The sequence below is a fragment of the Rhinolophus ferrumequinum genome, chromosome 10 (genome assembly GCF_004115265.2).
Source record: "Rhinolophus ferrumequinum isolate MPI-CBG mRhiFer1 chromosome 10, mRhiFer1_v1.p, whole genome shotgun sequence".
Lineage (NCBI taxonomy): Eukaryota > Metazoa > Chordata > Mammalia > Chiroptera > Rhinolophidae > Rhinolophus > Rhinolophus ferrumequinum.
Window position 1 is genome coordinate 60,544,250 of NC_046293.1, and position 19,221 is coordinate 60,563,470.

At 39.8% G+C, this 19,221-nt stretch overlaps 1 protein-coding gene across 3 annotated transcripts in view; it reads right to left on the minus strand.

Moving 5' to 3' along the window:
• The window catches only part of PPM1H (protein phosphatase, Mg2+/Mn2+ dependent 1H), a 238,268-nt gene extending 219,569 nt beyond the window's left edge, over nt 1-18,699 (minus strand). For 2 of the 3 annotated variants that reach the window (XM_033116655.1, XM_033116654.1), the window contains exon 1: nt 18,042-18,399. In XM_033116655.1, the coding sequence (XP_032972546.1) occupies nt 18,042-18,286 (245 nt within the window). In that variant the 5' untranslated portion in view covers nt 18,287-18,399. Of the gene's footprint in view, nt 1-18,041 lie in introns of all 3 variants that reach the window. The other variant, XM_033116653.1, reaches the window with a different exon arrangement.
• Nucleotides 18,700-19,221: the final 522 nt, after the last annotated feature.

Consider the following 19,221-nt stretch of genomic DNA (forward strand, 5'->3'; position numbering starts at 1 on the left):
GGACATTGTTGATGATATATTATTTTCTTTAATAAACATAACTTTAACAATCAAATTGTTTATCTGACAAACATAACACAATCTAAACACTTGTTTTGGTTTTGGTGTCTGTCCTATAACCTACTCTGAAAAGCTTGAATGCTTTTCATATGGAATGAAATGGAGATGGCTCACCCTTCAATTTGTAAATACTTAATCAATTATATTTACAGAATAACTACTTAGTTTCTTATAAAGCTGCAGAATTAGCTTTACAGATGAGGAAATTCACTACTTTGAGATGCAGTAAAAATTAATATTTCAGGAAAAGATATGTAATTTAAGTTCAAACACTCAAAAGAATGTATTTGTGTGATTGTGTGTGTGTGTGTGTGTGTGTGTGTGTGTGTGAGAGAAAATTAGTGGAGTACAGTTTTGAATAGTTCCTATTTAAATCAGAATAACTCTACCATAAAAATGGAAGTTCAAGCAGTTCTGGTATGAACAAAGATACTGAAACATAAAATAAATCAATCCTATAGGGGTATCAAAAAGCACATTGGGGAAGAAGCTGAGGTAGGCAGAGTTCCATCCACTAATCCTCAGCCACTTACCCCTGATGACCTACAAGGAATTATCGATGCTAGCTAGCTGCTGGCCACTTAATGTCTGAAATGAACAGACCACTTTAGAAAAATGCAGTCAAGTTCAACTCACAAAGAACCAATGCTGATTAACAGAACTATTCTCGACATTGTGCAACTATATCCAGCAGGACATATTTTAAGTAGCAAGCTTCCTGGTGCTTTTAAAATATAAGTTGACTTACATGAATTTTCGAAACCAAATCTCAAGCAAGACACCATGTCCTGTACTCTTAGATCAGAGACGCTAAGAAGAGTAGAGTGACTGCAGGGTCACATATAAGTACAAAGTATTGATCAAAATTACATCAAATACAGCTGCTTTCCACAGCAATTTAGCTGCCAAAGTGGAGGACATTAGCTCTGCACCAGTGACAGCTCAATTCTGAGAATATCGGGATGTCCTCAGGTCACCTACTGTAAGGCAACGAGAGTGACTAAATTCAAAACAGGCTGTGATCTTCATTCCTCTTTTTTTCTGGAAGGATCAGTAAGAGGTCTCAACCAATTTCACATTTTTTTCAACTTTTCATAGACTTGATTCAGACATCTACCGTGTTTCCCCCCAAATAAGACCAGGTCTTCTATTAATTTTTGCTCCAAAAGACGCATTAGGGCTTATGTTCAGGGGATGTCACCTTGAAAAATCATGCTAGGGCTTATTTTCTGGTTAGGTCTTCTTTTCGGGGAAACATGGTATGTAACATTACAAATTATAATTTGGCTGTAACTGAATCATGCCTCAAAAAAGGACATCCCAGAGTAGAGCCAACAGGAACCTATTATGGTGGAATCATCACCACACTAACTGTATCTGTTTCACTGATAAAATTTTGAAGCATTTCTCCTTTTAGACAAATAGTTCAAATCATAACATTTCTGGACAATATAGTAACTGTATCATTACTCAAAAAGAATTAAGGAGGAAAAAGCCTAAAATTTTAGCCCCTCTTTATCCAGGATAGGCTGTTTATTTAAAAGTTTATTTTTATTTTGTTTGTTCTAGAAACAATGATATAATCTGTGCTCATTCCTTCAGTGCTTTGTGTTCATTCTTTCAGTGCTGTACAGGGTGGGCAAGGAAAGGCCATCCTCCAGGCTTCTGTTGCCATTTCACCATCCTTGGTTTGCCATGTTGTTAGATTTAGAAACTTGCATCATTAAATCAAATGTAATTAGACTTCCATTTCACGTCCACCTTTTATGAAAATGTATCTTCAGCCTACGTATCCTTCAGAGCTCTCATTTAAGAAAGCCAAAGCGGCTAATAAAAAAGCAGCACTTTTCGTGAACTGTATACAAGTATCCTACTTAAAAGTCAGTAGAAATTAATCAGTGCACAACTTCTGTTACTTACCCCCTCAGCCCCTCATAGCCAGAAGGGACTGAGTCAATGACCTCATTTTATAAATAAGACAACTGAGGACTAAAAAAGTGAACCATCATGACGAAGCACAAGCTGGTTAGAAGAGGAGCCAAGAAGACCTCAAGCTGCCTCTTCGAGGTACTAATTTTCTCCCAGCACCATGCTACTCCCCTGTCACACTATGCTGAGGTTTTATCTTTTCATGATTCATCTTCCCAACAAAAATCTGAACCTCTTAAGGTTCAAACCTCTGTATCTTTTGCCCCTTAGCCCATGTGAAGTATACAGTAAATGTATGATAATGATACAAAGAAAACTAGTGCAATACTACTACTAAATACTCTCAGAGTTGCTATAATCCTAAATGCTCAGACTTGTTCTTTAGTCCTAACTCTAGAGAATTCTGGCCTCTGTCATTTTTATTATTAACTGTTAAAGACGGGTAATACTACACACCACCACCCCCAACCCCACCGCCCCCAACTGTTAAACAGTGGTAAATAGCCCAAACTCTGGAGAAAAGTACTCTCTACATCTGGAAGAAAGAGCACAAGGAGTGTGCTCCTGAATCAATACATACTCATGTCAGAAGTGGAAGCACTACATTCCACCATAACTTTTAAAAAGTAGTCTAAGTTATTCTATCTGTAAAATACAGTTAAAAAATGAGATACAAAATGATGCTAACTTTTTTTTCTATGACTTTAGTTTATCTCTTTATTTTTTATTTTTAAAATTTTTTTTTATTAGTTTCAGGTGCACAAGACAAAGTAATACTTAGACGTTTATCATTTATATCCCTCACACCGTGTGAACTCCCCTCCCCCATCCACCATCCCCCTGACATCGCACACAGCCATTACATTTCCATTGTCTCTATTCCTAACGCTGTACTCCGCTTCTTGTAAGTATATACATACATATATATACATATATATATATAAAATCGTAGTTGGCATTCATTATCATTCAGCTTCAGGTACAGCGCAGTGATCAGGCATCCACATCATCCCTGAGGCGGTCTCCCAAATGGGACACGTGTCCATCGGACACCCCACAAAATCTCCACAACATTATTGATTACGTTCCCCAAATTAATTTTCAAGACCCGTGGCCATCTTGTGGTTACCGACTGTTTTGATGCTAACTTTTTATCCTCTGCACTAATAGTTCTCAAAGTATGGTCTGGGGACCCATGGGGGCCTCCAACCCCTTTCAAGGGATACATAAGGTCAAAAAGATTTTCACCATAATGTTACTTTCCTTTTTCACTCTCCTCTTCTTAGGAGTATGAGTGGAGTAGACCCAAGAGTGTGATAGTACAACAGATTAAATGCAGAAGCAGGTAAGAATCCAGCTGTCTTCTATTAAGCCAGACACTAAAGAGGCTTGCAAGTGTATAATGATGCTACACTTCTTACTAAATTGGTTTTGGTTTTGGAAAACATGGTTACTTTTCAATAAAAATGTTTACAGTTCTTTTTAAATGAATTTATAAATATTTTTTAAATTCCAATGTAGCAAATATTATTTATATTCGCTTATAGCTAACAAACACAAAAGCTCTTCAGGTCAGCTCAAGAACCAATACCAATATAGGAGTAGAAATTAATTAATGAAACTAAGCTTTAACACAGAATTTCTTTATCCTAGTTGGTTCATAGCTACCTGTACATGATTTTAAATAAGAAGGTAATTGGCTTGGGTTTGGACAGAGAGAGATATGGGCCAAAGTCACCTTGGGTGACTTTGAGTTTTTGTCTCAAAAGCAAACTGCAAGCTTCAGCATAAATAATCCAGTCCATAAATGAACTAAATCATAGATTGTGTCTAATTTAATAATGCTTTAACTTGTGCACAGAGAAAGGATTCGTGAGCAGGTGTCTTATGAACATACCAAAACAACAAAAACAGGCAAGAGGGCAGAGAAAGGATGGATAATGTTCAGACACTTCAATGGTTTCTGAACTCAGTATCTACACAGACTTCCCATTCCTCGCCAATCATTCAGATAGACCAAGAAATCTACTTTTGCCAGCTGCATCTGTTCTTACTGCTTACCTCCAGCTAACAGCAGGAGAGCTGGATATAGTTTTCCCCCATTTCAACAAAGGATAGTCCAGATGCAGAGAGTATGATGCAAGGCCTCCAACAAACATTTACTGAGCAGATGAAAGTTTGAAATTTCTAAGTACTGTGATGACTGTTGTAGTCCCAGGAACTGACCATATGATTTGAAGTCAGCCTACAGAATATAGGTGATCTTTCCTTCGTGTGAAATTGAAAGAACTATTTCGATTATGTCCCCACAATTTCAGGTCTATATATTTGAGCATCAATGTATATGGCTCTATATTAAGTACTGGAAGAATTAAAATGTATATTATATTGCTAGATGGGGGGGCGTAGGGTGGGGATTGGGTGAGAAAGGTGAAGGATTAGGAAGTATAAATTGGTAGTCACAAAATAGTCACGGGGATGTGAAATACAGTACAGGGAATATAATCAATAACGTTGTAAAGATTATGTAGGGTGTTCTGGGCTTATTGGGGGGAATCACTTCATAGATTACATAAATGCCTAACCACTGCGCTGTCCACCTGAATATAAAATTTTTTAAAATAATAAGTCATGGGGATGTAATGTACAGCATAGAGAATATAGTCAATAATATTGTGATTGTGTGGTCCAGTGTCAGATGGCTGCTGCACCTATCTGGCGATCACTTCTTTAGGTATATAAATGTTGAATAACTATAGTGTACCCCTGAAACTAATATAAACTTTGTAAAAAAATAAAATAAAATGTATATGATAATGCCCACACCCTCAAGATTAAAAAGTTAAAACAAATGAAAATGAAATGTTACCCATTATGAAATGCATGACAGCCAATGCATGACAGCCAATCCGTTAGTTGTGGAGAAAGATAGAACCATTGGGCGGTTCTTCAGAGTAAGGTATTAAATTACTCCTTAAACGTCATTTCTCTAAAACTTATTATTTAATCCTAAATATAAAAAAGAAGCAATGTTTCTTAAATGAGTAATCCTGGCTCACCAAAACAATACTTTGGTAAAGTACTTTAAAATAAAGTACATAACTGACATTTTCTGAAAACAATTTTCAAGCCTAACGTTGATCTTTTCAAACTATTAAATAATGTCACTAGAAATACTGGAAAAGTTCAATCTGAACATTTTTCCCAGAAAAATGTCACTTTTCAAATTAAGCCTTATCCACAAGGATATTCATCCCGGGACCATTTTTAATAGTAAAATATTGGTTAACACCAAGGGAAAAAGATATATGTTAAAACCATAAATGAAATACAATGCAGCTATTAAAAATGACTGAATACAATATTTATTTACATGGAAAAATAGTTGATCCATTTGAAGTGAAAAAACTACTAATCGGTATGTAGAATTATCCCATTTTGTAAATAAATACAAATGTACTTAGAGAAACAAATTATCAATTAAAGTTAATTATGAGTGACAGAATTCATGGATGTTTATGTTCTCCATAGCACTTCTGAGAATTTGAAAGTGCCTACAATGAACACACATCAATTCTGCAATGAGAAAAAAAAGTATATAATTTTTAAAAATTAATTCTGTGTTCCTGACTAATCAGTGTCTTCCTCCACCTTGACAGGTTACAAGACACCTAAAGATGTGTCAGGTTCTTCTCACCCAGAGTCAGTGATTGACAGAAATTTTTACAACATAAACTTTTGCCCAAGAGTCAAAAGCCTGCTAGAAAAAGATAATATTCTCAGCACGAGTTTAATTAAACTTGCAGCTGACAAGCATCAGGTCTCTGAGGCAACTAGCAGCACTTTGCGAGCCAAGAAAATAAAACTATTAAAACATAGTTTTTCAACCGGAAAAGGACATTTGGGACTTTGAAGTAATGGGCTCAAGGAAGGTGTTAATACATTTGAAACCCAAACAAAATGATCTTGACAGGAACCTGAGTACACCTGGCTGAAAACCCAGAGGTGGTGCACAAGGTAAGATTGTTGGCAGAGTTTCAGCTTGTGGTCCAGGCTCCTTAAGGATCTGGGAAGGTAGCAACAAGAGACCTGAACTATTTTACATATTGAAGGATGAACAAAAAGCTAATGAAAAATAGATTCTGGGCAATAAGGACTCATACGTTTACTGAAACAAGGTTAATCCTTTGCTTTTGGCTCAATATTAGTTCAATTGCCTGCTAACTAGAAGATAGTATGCGTCTGGTTCAAAAATTTTTTAAGGGAGCAACTTAATAATTATTTTATATAGTTGCTGGACAAAATCTTTCACAAGGGATCCATCCAAGAAAAATAAAATTAAAAATAAAAGGGTCCGTAACAGTGAGAAGGTTGGGAACGAGGACTAGAGGGAATCCATACCCCTCCTGGAGACCAATGCCACTCCGTGGCACCTTCTGAGGCTTGCATGACAGCAGACAGGGCTTCAGGTGGTATGTAAGGTGAGGCCAGGTGGCCTCAGTCAGCAATGACCTGATGACCTGGGGCACAGGAAGTGGAGGAGAGGCTCGGCTTTAACTATGGGCCCATGCAATTCCCATCTGAGCACCTACATATTTTATAAAATAAACACCAGCTGCTGCAGTCGGAGGTGCCAATTCTTCTCTTCCCATTTGCTGCTGCTCTGAATCAGCAGCCCAGCTTGGACACCTGGTTCTAACAACAGGGCAGCAAGGCCCCATCATGAATAAGCACAGGGAAGGGTGCCAAGAGGCCATCTAATCTGGCTCTCTAAACCCACCTCACAGGGCAAATGCTGTCCTAAAAGACTGATAAAATTGCTCGTTTTTTCCAAACTTATATTTTAAAGTTCAATCTCATAGGCTATTTATTTGCAACAAAATATTGTGGCTATTTCCTCTTTTATATTAAGAAAAAAAGAACCTTGTAATAATTCTTTATAGTGGTAATACCAGTTTGGTTCACTCCCTTCCTCCCATCCTCTATGGGCTCTTCATATTCACTGTACCTTAAAATTTGTTTCTTACTAAACATTTACTTTCTTTTATTTTTGCCTGCTGTGTGTTCTAAATATAATCGATCAATGTACACCTTCTCAAAAAGGCATAGGGGCAGCCGGTTGGCTCAGCTGGTTAGAGCGCAGTGCTGTTATCAACAAGGTTGCTGGTTCGATCCCCACATCGGCCACTGTGAGCTGCGCCCTCCACAACCAGATTGAAACAACTACTTGACTTGGAGCTCATGGGTCCTGGAAAAACACACTTAAAATAAATAAAAGTAAAAAAAAAAAAAAAAAAAGGCATAGAATGACCATCAGTACACCATAGCAGACTACTTAAATATAGCAATTCAATAATCCACAGCATTTTTATTTAAAAAAAATCAATTTATCACTTGAGATTTTTTTTTCTTCCTATAATTACATGAAAAAGATGAAATGGTAAAAAGGCACCATTTTTTAATAGCTTAAATGTCTACGTGTCAACTCCCTGAAAGGACAGTAGAGTACGCAAACCACTTTGGTCCTCCCAACTTGGCAAACGGACTGTCCCTCCACACCTCGGCCCGGTGATGACAGATTACACCACCCTTCCAGCAAGACTCCCTTGGACCTGACCTGTGCCCGTCATCGATGCCCACACTCCACAGGACAGTCACTGCAAGAACCCATGATGCTGAAGAGCAGAAAACGAATGTCACACTGATGCTGCTAGCACTGCTGACCCTCAAAGTTCACTACACCTTGAAAAATTCCCTTGAAATCTGAAAAACTTGACACTGCTTAAGAACTTAGGTAACAGAACTCCCAAAGTACATTGTAAAAGGGACTTTCTCATAACACCAGGCTCGTGATTTGAGCCCTATAGTTCAGAATTCCTAAGTATATTTCCTCACTTCTCGGCAGCTAAGACCCCACCCTCACCCCCGCAGATGCCCAAATCCACAGATGCTCAAGTCTCTTACATAAAATGGTGTAGATCAATGCACACGGTTGGCCCTCTGCATCCATAAGCTCCCAGCCACGAATCAAAAACAGTACAGGCACTTATTGGGGGGAAAAATATCAGCATAGAAGTGGACTGCACAGTTCAAACCCATGTTGTTCAAGGGTCAGCTGTATTTTTAAAAGCTTTGAAAAGCATCGTTTTATACAGCACTTGATGTGTTAACATGGCCTTATCCAATTTAAAACCATCTGGAGATTAGGCCTTATTAGTTTCCTTTAAGTAACAAAATCCATTACAGCTCTCTTCTGTGACATTTTGTTAACAGGAACACGATGTGTTTTTATTAATGAATAATTTAACACAATGAATGGTCAGGTTCAATGACTCCCTAGTAGTCACCAGGATCCTGGGACCACATGAGATTCTAAAGTAACTTAAGTTCTCTCTGGGCCTCATTTTTGCTTTCTTTAAGCATGGGTTAATGCTTTCATTAAACAGGCGGGGACTTAATAATCATGCAGAGATATACAGAGGTAAGTTGGTGGTATCATTATTTTCTCTTATAAAAAGGGAAGCATAAAGCCCACACCAGAGAGAAAATACAGGGAAGCACTTAAATGTTACAGCCATTGAGAGAAAACTGTCAGAAATAGTATGACAAAGAAAACACTACAGATTCACATTCCAGAAGACCTAACTGATCTGACCACACAGGAAAAAAGAGCAATTAAGCAGGTACGTTGATTTCCCTAAGCCTCCTAGAGGACAATATCTACGTCAGAAGTTAAGGAAAACACAGCAAATGGTGTCTTTATTATAAGCATGTTTCAGGCAACACATTCCAAAGTCTTTACTAAATGAAGCACACCTCTAATGGTATTCAACTGACTTGCTAACCAGCTGAGAAGAGGAGTGACTCAAGTCTTAAATTTCCTATTGATTTATTTAAACAGGACCATAGCAAAGAGATGTGTTATCTATTTCTACTTTCCAATTTGCCCCTATGTAAAGCTCTCAGTTATGCGAACACTGTTATGGAAAGTGTACAGACTGAGTATTTTTAGGGTGCCAATGTTGTAAAAGTTAATTCTGGGATCCCCCCACTCACATGTATGAGGACTGAGTAGTTTGGTGGTTTTCTCAACTGAGAATGTCAAAGCTACCCAAACCTAATTTTTATCTTACTGTGAAAAATACTTAATAGCATAAACCAAAGCCATTGGCTTAAAGGAAACATACACTTCAAAATCACAAGAACGTATTGATGGATAAGCAAATGGTTAGCAAATACAGCAAAATGTATGTTGTAGAATCTAAGCGGTTGGCATATGGGTACGAAATACTATATAATGATTTCATCTTTTCTGCATGTTTGAAAATTTTCATAGTAAAGTGCTGGGGGAAAATAATTCAAAATTGTAATCACAATAAAGGAGACCGCAACCTCCACTGGGAAAAAACAGCCTGGATGGAAAGTGGTTCTTAACCTAATCCCAGGAACTCAGAGAGTTTAAAACTGAAAAGAGCCTTGGGAATGCTCTAGGGCTGGTAAATACATGGTTTTATGGCTTTGTGAGAAATAAGGAAAAAAAGGATCAGTATCATAGCATTTTCTAAACACTAAACACATAGCAAAAACTAAACACTTCTTTTTGATGACATTATATATCCGATTTAGCAGACAAACCTGATCACCTATGATATCTGATCAATTTCCTCATCTTCTACCTTTGCTGTATGAATCCTTGACCTGCCTTCAGTAAGAATTCCTCTACCTTTGAAGTCTCCTCTTAGTAATTTTCCATCCACTGACCTCCTCACTCATTGCTCACTGGCTATGAATTCCCAGCTATCTTTGCTGTTTTTGGAGTTGAGTTTGATGTCTCTCCCCTATTACAATGCCCCTATTGCAATAGTCTTGAATAAAGTCTTCCTTACCATTTTTACAAGTGTCAGAATAATTTTTTCCTTACTCAGCCTTTATACAGGTAGAGAGAACTTGGCAGCTAATGACAACGCTTGCTGGAAAGAACAGTTTGTTTCCCTAGTGTGGATTAAAGGCTCCAAACACTGAGATTTGTAATTGCTCAGAAGCATTAAGACATTAAAATCAATCCCCATCCCCAGTACTGGTCTCTTTTAATCTTAATAGTCCATGACTTCATTTGAATTTAATTTCAAAAAATAACACTAAAGGGAGAAAGATTATGCCATAAAATTTTCTTGAGGATGATGACTATGTCATATTATGATCCCGGAATGAGACCAATGCCTGACTCATAGTAGGAATGCTGTCATTTCATTGGCTGAATGAGAGAAGTAATGAAAGCAGATGAATGATGTTTATTTCCTGAAAGATGATAGCATCAATTCAAAAGACAAAAATGTCAATCCTCTGTCCAAATTAGGCAAGTCAGAGAAAATCATAAAGGCACTTGATTTTTTAATTTCTACCAAACATCAAGAATTAAAGATATCTGCCTTCAAAAATAACTTGTCATTCCTTCTGAAACTCTTCTAAAAAATTAGAAGAGGGAATACTTCCAAACTCATTTCACAAAGCCAGCATTACTCTGATACCAAAACCAGACAAGGACATCACAATAAAAAAAAATACATCCCTGTAATTACATCCCTGATTAACATCGATGCAAAATCCCTCAACAAAATATCAGCTAATCAAATTCAATGATACATTAAAAGAATCATACACCATGATCAAGTGAAATTTATTGCAAGGATGCAAGGATGGTTCAATATACATAAATCAATGTGATACACCACACTAATGAAGGACAAAATCATATAATCATCTCAATAAATGCAGAAAAAGCATCTGACAAAACTCAACATCCATTAATGATAAAAACTCTCAACAAAGTGGGTATAGAAGGAATGCACTTCAACATAATGCAGGCCTTATATGACAAGCCCACAGCTAACATCATACCAATGGTAAAAAGCTAAAAGCTCTTCCTCTACAATGGAGGAACAAGACAAGGATACCCAACTCTCCCCCACTTTTATTCAGAATATTGGAAGTCCTAATCAGAGCAATTAGGCAATAAAAAGAAATAAAAGGTATCTCAATCAGAAAGAAAGATGTAAAAACTATCGCTAGTTACAGATGACATGATATTATACTCGTATATCGTGAACCCTAAAGACTTCACCAAAAAACTGTTAGAAATAATAAATTCAATAAAGTTGCAGGATACAAAATTGATATACAAAAATCAGTTATGTTTCTATATACTAATAATGAACTACCATAAAGATAAATTAAGAAAACAATCCCATTTACAATTGCATCAAAAACAATAAAATACCTAGGAATAAATTTAACCAAGGAGATGAAAGACTTATACACTGAAAACTATAAGAAGCTGATGAAAGAAATTTAAGAAGACACTAATAAATGGAAAGATATTCCATGCTCATGAACTGAAAAAAAGTTAAAATGTCCATACTATCCAAAATGATATATACAGATTCACTGCAATCTCTATCAAAATTCCAATGGCATTTTTCACAGAAATAGAACAAACAATCCTAAAATTTGTATGGAACTACAAGAGACCCCAAATAGCAAAAACAATCTTGAGAAAGAAGAACAAAGCTAGAGGCATCACACTTCCTGATTTCAAATTATATTACAAACCTATAGCAATCAAAACAATATGGTACTGGCATAAAAACAGACACACAGATCAATGGAACAGAGTAGAGAGCCCAGAAGTAAACCCACACATATGTGGTTAATTAATTTACAATAAAGAAGACAAGAATATAGAATGGGGAAAGGTCAGTCTCTTAAGTATGTGGTGTTGGGAAAACTGAACAGCTACTTACAAAAGAATGAAATTGGACCACTATCTTACACTATATACAAAAATTAACTCAAAATAAAGACTTAAACGTAAGACTTGAAACCATAAAACTCCTAGAAGAAAATATAGGTGGTAAGCTCCTTGACATCAGTTTTGGAGATGATTTTTTGGATTTGATACCAACAAATCCAAAGGAAAGGCAACAAAAGCAAAAATAAACAAGGGGGACTACATCAAACTAAAAAGCTCCTGCACAACAAGAGAAACCATCAACAAAATGAAAAGGCAACCTACTGAACGAAAATATTTGCAAATCATGTATCTGATAAGAGGTTAATATCCAAAATATAAAATGACTCATACAATTCAAAAGCAAAAAGATAATCTGATTTTAAAAATGGACAGAGGATATAAATAACATTTTTCCAAAGACATATAGATGACCAACAGGTACATGAAAAGGTGCTCAACACTAATGATCAGGAAAATAAAATTCAAAATCACAATGAGTTATCACCTCACACCTGTTAGAATGGCTATTAAAAAGACAAGAGATAACTAGTGTTGGTGAGAATGCAGACAAAAGGGAACCCTCGTGCATTGTTGGTGGGGATGTAAATTGGTGCAGCCACTATGGAAAACAGTATGAAGGTTTCTCAAAAAATTAAATATGATTACCATATGATAATCAAATTACCATATGATCCAGCTATTCCACTTCTACGTGTTTAGCCAAAGGAAATGAAAACACTAACTCAAAAAGGTATCTGTATCTCCATGTTTAATGCAGTATTATTTACAATAGCTAAGATATGGAAACAGCCTAAGTATCCATTGATGAATAAAGATGTGATGTATATACACACATATATACATATATACATATATATATACATATATACATATACACACATATATATACCTACACATACACACACACACACAGAAATATTATTCAACCACAAAAAAAAGAAGGAAATCCTGCCATTTGGGACAACATGGATGGATCTTAAGGGCATTGCTAAGTGAAATAAGTCAGACAGAGAAAGGCAAATACCATATGATTTCACTTATATGTGAAATCTAAAATAAAAATAAAAATAAAAGATACAACAACAAAAACAAAATAAAATAAAACCCAAACTCATACAGAGAACAGATTGCTGGTTGTAGGGAAAGGGAGGAGGTGGAAGTGTGAAAGAAAATAGGTGAAGGGAGTCAAAAGGTATTCTAGTTATAAAATAAATAAGTCCTGAGGATATAATGTACAGCTTGGTTAATAATCCTATATTGCATATTTGAAAGTTGTTAAGAGTAAATCTTAAAGGCTCTCTTCACAAGAAAAAAATTTGTAACTGTATGTCGTGAAAGGTGTTAACCAGACTTATTGTGATTATTTCACAATATACACATATATAGAATTATGTTGTACACCTGAAACTAATATTATATGTCAATTATCTTCAATAATGTATTTTGAGAAAACAATTCTAGTATGCAGTTTTACGTTATCCATTGGTATTGTTGTAATGATAATTAAGAAGCACTTTGTGGTAGGGCATATCAGAGATAGTGTTTACCTAACTGAGGCTGACACACAGGATAATAAATACAACCCCTCGTAATGGTTAAATCGTCTGCTTGAAGCATCACTAGTCTTTGCAGGAAGCATTTTCCTAAGTGAAAGGACAGTCCAGGAGCTACACCCTAACGGGGATGAGTTCATTATAATGTTGCATTTGAAAAATGGAGAGCTCAGCCACCTGCTTTAAAATAGGAAAATACCTTACACAGGTTACCAGAAAGGTAAGAGAAATATTTTAGACTACTTTGGAATTTTGAATCATCTGCAAATAAGTGCCTTGGAGAGCTCTGTTAAATACGACACCCCCCAACACACATTTTTTTTTTTTTAATCACACAAGAAATGCAGAACCTGGAGGTTCTTGCAAGTTAATCAATAAGTTCCTAGGCAGGAGCTCTGCTAAGATGTTTAAGAGGGGTGGGTGTACTAGAGGAGGTTAGAATGGAAAAAGAAAGGCCCGGGTCATCCTGAACTTTAGGAAAGAGAGAAATAGTGTTTTTTCTGTTAACATCACTGCCCAGGCAACTAACGGGATTTACTGGTAATTTAATTGCTAATTAGTGCCAATGACTGGGGAGACAGAACAACCTATAGATTCCCAAATAAATCCAAATACTTACGGGCTGTTTGCAGGATTTAAATAAGGTGATTTTATCCAAAATTTCACAATTTTGAACTTTGTGAGACACAAAGAACTTATATTATGCTTTTGACAGAAACTCTGAAGACAGCTTTGTTTTGTACCCCTATCTAGGGCACTTTTATAAGAAAGGTGCTAGGGGAGAAAAAAAAATTGCATAGTTACTGTTATAACCTAAGTAAAATTATGCTGTTATTATTATTTATCCTTTCTGCAGAAGCAAAGAAATTTATCACTGATAAAAACCTGAATATGATGCTTTCACATACAGAGCACTGCACATTCTTTGGCATTCTCTACTGCTGTAGTTTCAGGCACAAACTCCACGCTCACTTGTATCTCTAAATCCAACTGACCATCAACAGGAGAAAGATTGGGCAAAGAGGTCAAGATGGAAAAAAAGTCAAAATGGGCTGCTCATCCATTAAAAACTGAACCGACTTCAGGTCTCTGAAGCACAGAGACCACTTGGGTGGTATTTAAACTTGGGGAGAGAGAAAGGAAGTAGCTGCTGGATGGAGTCTCTGGGTCAGACTGTTGCCTCCCCTGGGCTCTCTCTGGGCAGATCTAACAGGCTGTCAGTGATTTCGAAGCCAAACTCAAAGAAAACTAAAAAAAACCCCACAAAAACTCATTAATGCAAGTTTTGGGAAAGATTTTAGCTCTGTGAATGTTACCCATAACTGCAGTGCTTTACAGAGCTCTACAACCTAGCATATAGCCCTAATCAAGCGGCTAAACTTTTCAGCCACATAGGAAAGTTTTTGAGGAGCCAGGAAATTCCATCTAGCCCAATGCCAATAACTGTTAATAAACGAGGGTCTTCGGTTTCTGGATCCCCAAGTCTCACTGGGTTTGCATAAACTCATTCTCTAGTTCTATAACCTATAGAGTATCTCTTCTTGAAAGGGATTAACAGTAAGTGGCAACCAATAAACCTCTTCTTAATTTTTCTACCATCTAAAAGGTCATCAACACTGGAGCTCCACTCTTTAATTCCTCACTCACTCACCAAGTAATGCCAATTCTTCCTCCCCAGGAAAGCTTAGAAAGTAGCTCATTTTTCTAGAAAGGTAAGCAAACCACTTCTGACTCAGGACTTGACTCACCAGCCATCTCTCTTATCCCCACTCTCTGAGCAAGAATCTTCCTTCCAATGCTCTTCTTCTCAAGTGCCTTCTAGAACAAAGACAATTCCTCCTCCCAGTACATCCTGTAGCAAAGGGCCGTTTTACGAGTAGCAGCTTCTGACCATAGCCACAAAGACAAGTTCCTACGGGTCTTTCTCTCCCCTTCCCTATTTCAGCCATTTTGATCATTCAAGATGTATTTTTGTAGGAAGATAAACTATATATAGTTCAAGGTTTGAGGAAGTGGTACAGTACATCTGACAGAGAGGCAGCAAGCTAGTGATTAACCATGGGTACAGACGGATGCACCATCATTAATTTCATCCACTGTAAGAAGGCAGTTTGCTGTTGTGGGTTCCAGAGGCAGACTGCTTGAGTTCAACTACAGGCTCTGCAAAGGTAGTATGACTCTGGGCAAGTCGCTTAGCCATTCCGTGCCTCTGTATCCTCATTTATAAAATGCAAATGGTAGTGCCTGCCTACCTCATAGGATTGTTGTGAGGATTAAATGATTATGATACAATCTTGGAAAATAGTGTAAGCATTAAACAGTAAGCGTTATATTATTAGCTATTAGTAGTGATATGTATACTTTTTTTTAATGAGGTAATTCTATATGTATTGACTTGGAATAAAGTCCATGACACCGTATTTTGTGCAAACGTTACAGAATCACGTGCTTAGTACGAGCATATTTGGGGAAGAAAAAAGAAAGGCATGATACATATTTATAGGTGCATCTAAGTACAGAAAGGCATACACACCACTCAAAGACTGAGCTGTCATTACCCTTAGGGAGTGAGGGGTTGTGGGGGGAGCTTATATTTGTATACGGGGCTTTGCTTGAATTAACAAGTATGTACTACTTTTATAACTACTTTTTAAAAATTAAACATTTTACAGTGGCCCCTCTAACCTTCAAGTTGAACATCTTTCTTGTCCTGGTCTAGGAAATGATTAGCTTCTTAGAGATAAGGAAACTGAGGCCCAGCTAGAAGGTAGAGCCCTGTAAGGACTGTCACACGTCTCATTGCAGGTAACCTTATATTTTTTACAGCCCTTGGCCTATCATGTGACCACCATAGGATCCAAACATTCTGAAACTGGTGTGTTTTTTTTTCCCTTTCCTTCCTGCTTACCTCAGGTATCCCTTTTATTGTGTCCAAGTAGCTTCCACATTCCGTGTTTTAGCATCTTCCTTCCTACCTCTCTTATAACTTTCTCACCATTTGCCTGTTTTTCTGCCCCTCAGACAGGTGCCCTTGCCCTGGAAAACCACTCAAGGGACAACCGAATCCTACATATTCAGGTTTTTGGCAGGCACAGGGCCCCACCGACACAATTGCAGGATGGAGTATGTCTCCAAGGTGCTTATCTTGCAAAGGGTCCAAATGGGCTTTTAAACAATTTTTCTTAAGTCAAGAAACAGTGCTTGGTATGCTTTGGCAGGCACTTTCCCCTCCTTTAAGTCTTCCTTACACAGGTGTTTATTTTTATTTTGGTTTTCTCCTGGAAGTTACAAAGCAATTTTGTATTTCCTCAGCTCCAAAGTTCTCTACCTCGCCTATCCTTCATCATGTGTTAATTTTTATTGTTTTAGCATCCATCACTTTCACTTGTTTCTTATCTTTCACACTCCAGCTATCTACCCCATTTATACACATTTTCTATTTCAGCCCGTAGATAAACTGTTATATGATGAAAGAGGAAGGAAAAGAGAATTCGATATTCTAGGCAGAGCATCTTCCAGGTCATCTCTCGCACCGGAACCCAGAGCGTCGGGAATCATGCCTGCCCTGGGGTATCCGGGCCACCAGAACAGGGTCAGCATCAAAGCACCCAGGCGTCGGGAGAGATGATTGGTTACTGGATAAACCAATCAGCGGGCAAGGCTGTGCAGGGGTAGAGAAGGGCCAAGATTACAGAGCGGACTGAGTTAAAGGAAAAGGGGCAGGTGTGCCAGGAATCGGGGTTTTACGTGCACTTTTGCACCTACCAGGTCACTATTAACCCCGGATCTCGGTCTTCTACATTCCACCTTCTGAGTTTGCCAGTTTCATACCGCTGAATAGGAGGAGAAACATCACATATCCTACCATTCATAAGATGGTCATTAACAGTCAATGGAGGAGTAGTCGTAGAGTGGGGCAGAGGCCACTAAAATCCTCCCTCCTTTCCCAGTTCCACACCAGGTTGTCACCCCAACTCAATCTGTTCTTGAAATAGCAAATCACTCAAACGCTCACATAATCGCCAAAGCTGATTACCACAATGCTATCATTAAATATCTGGAATAAGTTTACCCCTGCCCAAAGACTGGGGGAAAATAGTATTGGCGTTTAACGAACGCGGAGAGTTTTACTCCCTGCTAAAGGAGAAGCGAATGAGCTTTTAGGCTGAAGTGGGAGAAACTGAGACCTTCTGAAATGTGCAACCACGACAGCCAACGCGGCCGCCTCCAGGGCTCGGACATCCGCCACCCCCTCCCTCCCCGGCGCAGGGACGGCTCCTCCAGGCTGTGCCCCACAAACTTCAGGCAGAAGCGCAAAGATTGAGTGGGGGGGCTGCACAGATGCTCGATTTCCCTGCTCTGTTTCAAACTTCAGCAAAAACCGGTCTGCGCACTTTCTTCCAAGTGTGATAACCCCCGGAATCACAGACCCGTCCAACCTTAGCCTTCCCACGGCCCAGCGCTGCACCCAGCAATCTACCACCAATACCCGGGCGGGAGACGCCGCGTCCTTGGATTTGGGGGAAAGGGGAGTGGGAGAAGACAGAAATGGCCAGTGCAAGTTAAGAGGTACCCGCCGAGGCCTGGACGCCGGCAGCCAGAGAGCCCCGGGGCGGAGGAACAAGGAGAGAGGAAGGCTGGAACCGTGCGGGGAAGGGCCGCGAGGAGACCGGTCTCGCTGCACTCACTCTGCGTAGCCAGTGGCCCAAGGCAGCCGCCGGGTCTCCTTGAGGATGAGGATGGGGCGGGCGATGTGGTCGGCGCTGCACTCCACTTCGTCCTGAGACAGCCCGAGGAACTCCGGTCGCCCGTAGGGGAAACGCAGGGGCAGGTCCGAGCCTCCGCAGCCGCCGCCGCCGTGCTCGGAGCCTGAGCTGCCAGCCATGATGCCGCCCATGAAATTGGCCACGGCAGATTTCACTCGAGTGAGCATATTACTCTGGCGCCCGGCAGCAGCGGTGCGAGCGGGAGGCGGAGAGCGGGGCCCGGCGCGGCGCAGCGCGGGGCATGCAGGCTGCGGCGGGCGCCGGGCGCGCGAGCAGCCGGGCCGTGGGGCGCGCCGCGCGGCTCCCACCGCCTAGAGCTGCAGGGGGCCGAGCTCGGGCCTCCCGCGCTCGGTGCTGCCGCCTCCCCCCGCTACACTTCCGCAACCGAGAGGCATGGAGCGGGCCGGCGGGGCAGGGAGCGACGCCGCGCGCTCCGGGAGCGGCTGGGCGGCCGCAGCTGCAGCAGGTCCGTGCCCTGCCGGCTGTGCTCGACTCCTGCGTGAGCACAACTGAGACCACCAGGAGAGCCCGCGGAGCCGGCACGGCTGCTGCCACGGCTACCGTCGCCGTCGAGTCATGTGATAATCAGGCTGCAAGGGCTCTAGCTGCTGTGGTGGCCGGAGCTCAGCCCCTCCCCTGCCGGCCCGAGCGAGGCTGGCACCAGGTCCGTGACCTCCTGTGGGAGAGGGAGCCAGGCCGGGTCGGTACCTGGCGGCGGGGATGGGGGCGCTGTTAGCTGTAGCCGGTACAGGTGTTAGGGGACGTCACGTGAAGCCAGGCAGCCAGGAAAAGCCAAGTTGAGGAATCCACTCTGGGAGGAATGCTGCCTACGCCTCTGGGAAAGGAAACTTGGAGAGCTGAAGGGGGAAGGGGAGACAGGTGGAATCCTGGTGGGACGGCTCCAAGTCCTGCAGTGGAGATGAGGAACACCTGGTGTGACAGACTTTTCAGAGCTTTAAAGAAAATAAAAACTGCAATGGTTGCACAAGAACCATTCAAAGTTTCTCCCTAGGCATTGCTGGAATTACTTTTCTTTTTCTCTCATTACCACCACAAGCATCATTATCTGTGGAGTAAACCCTGTTTCAAACCCAGAATAAGC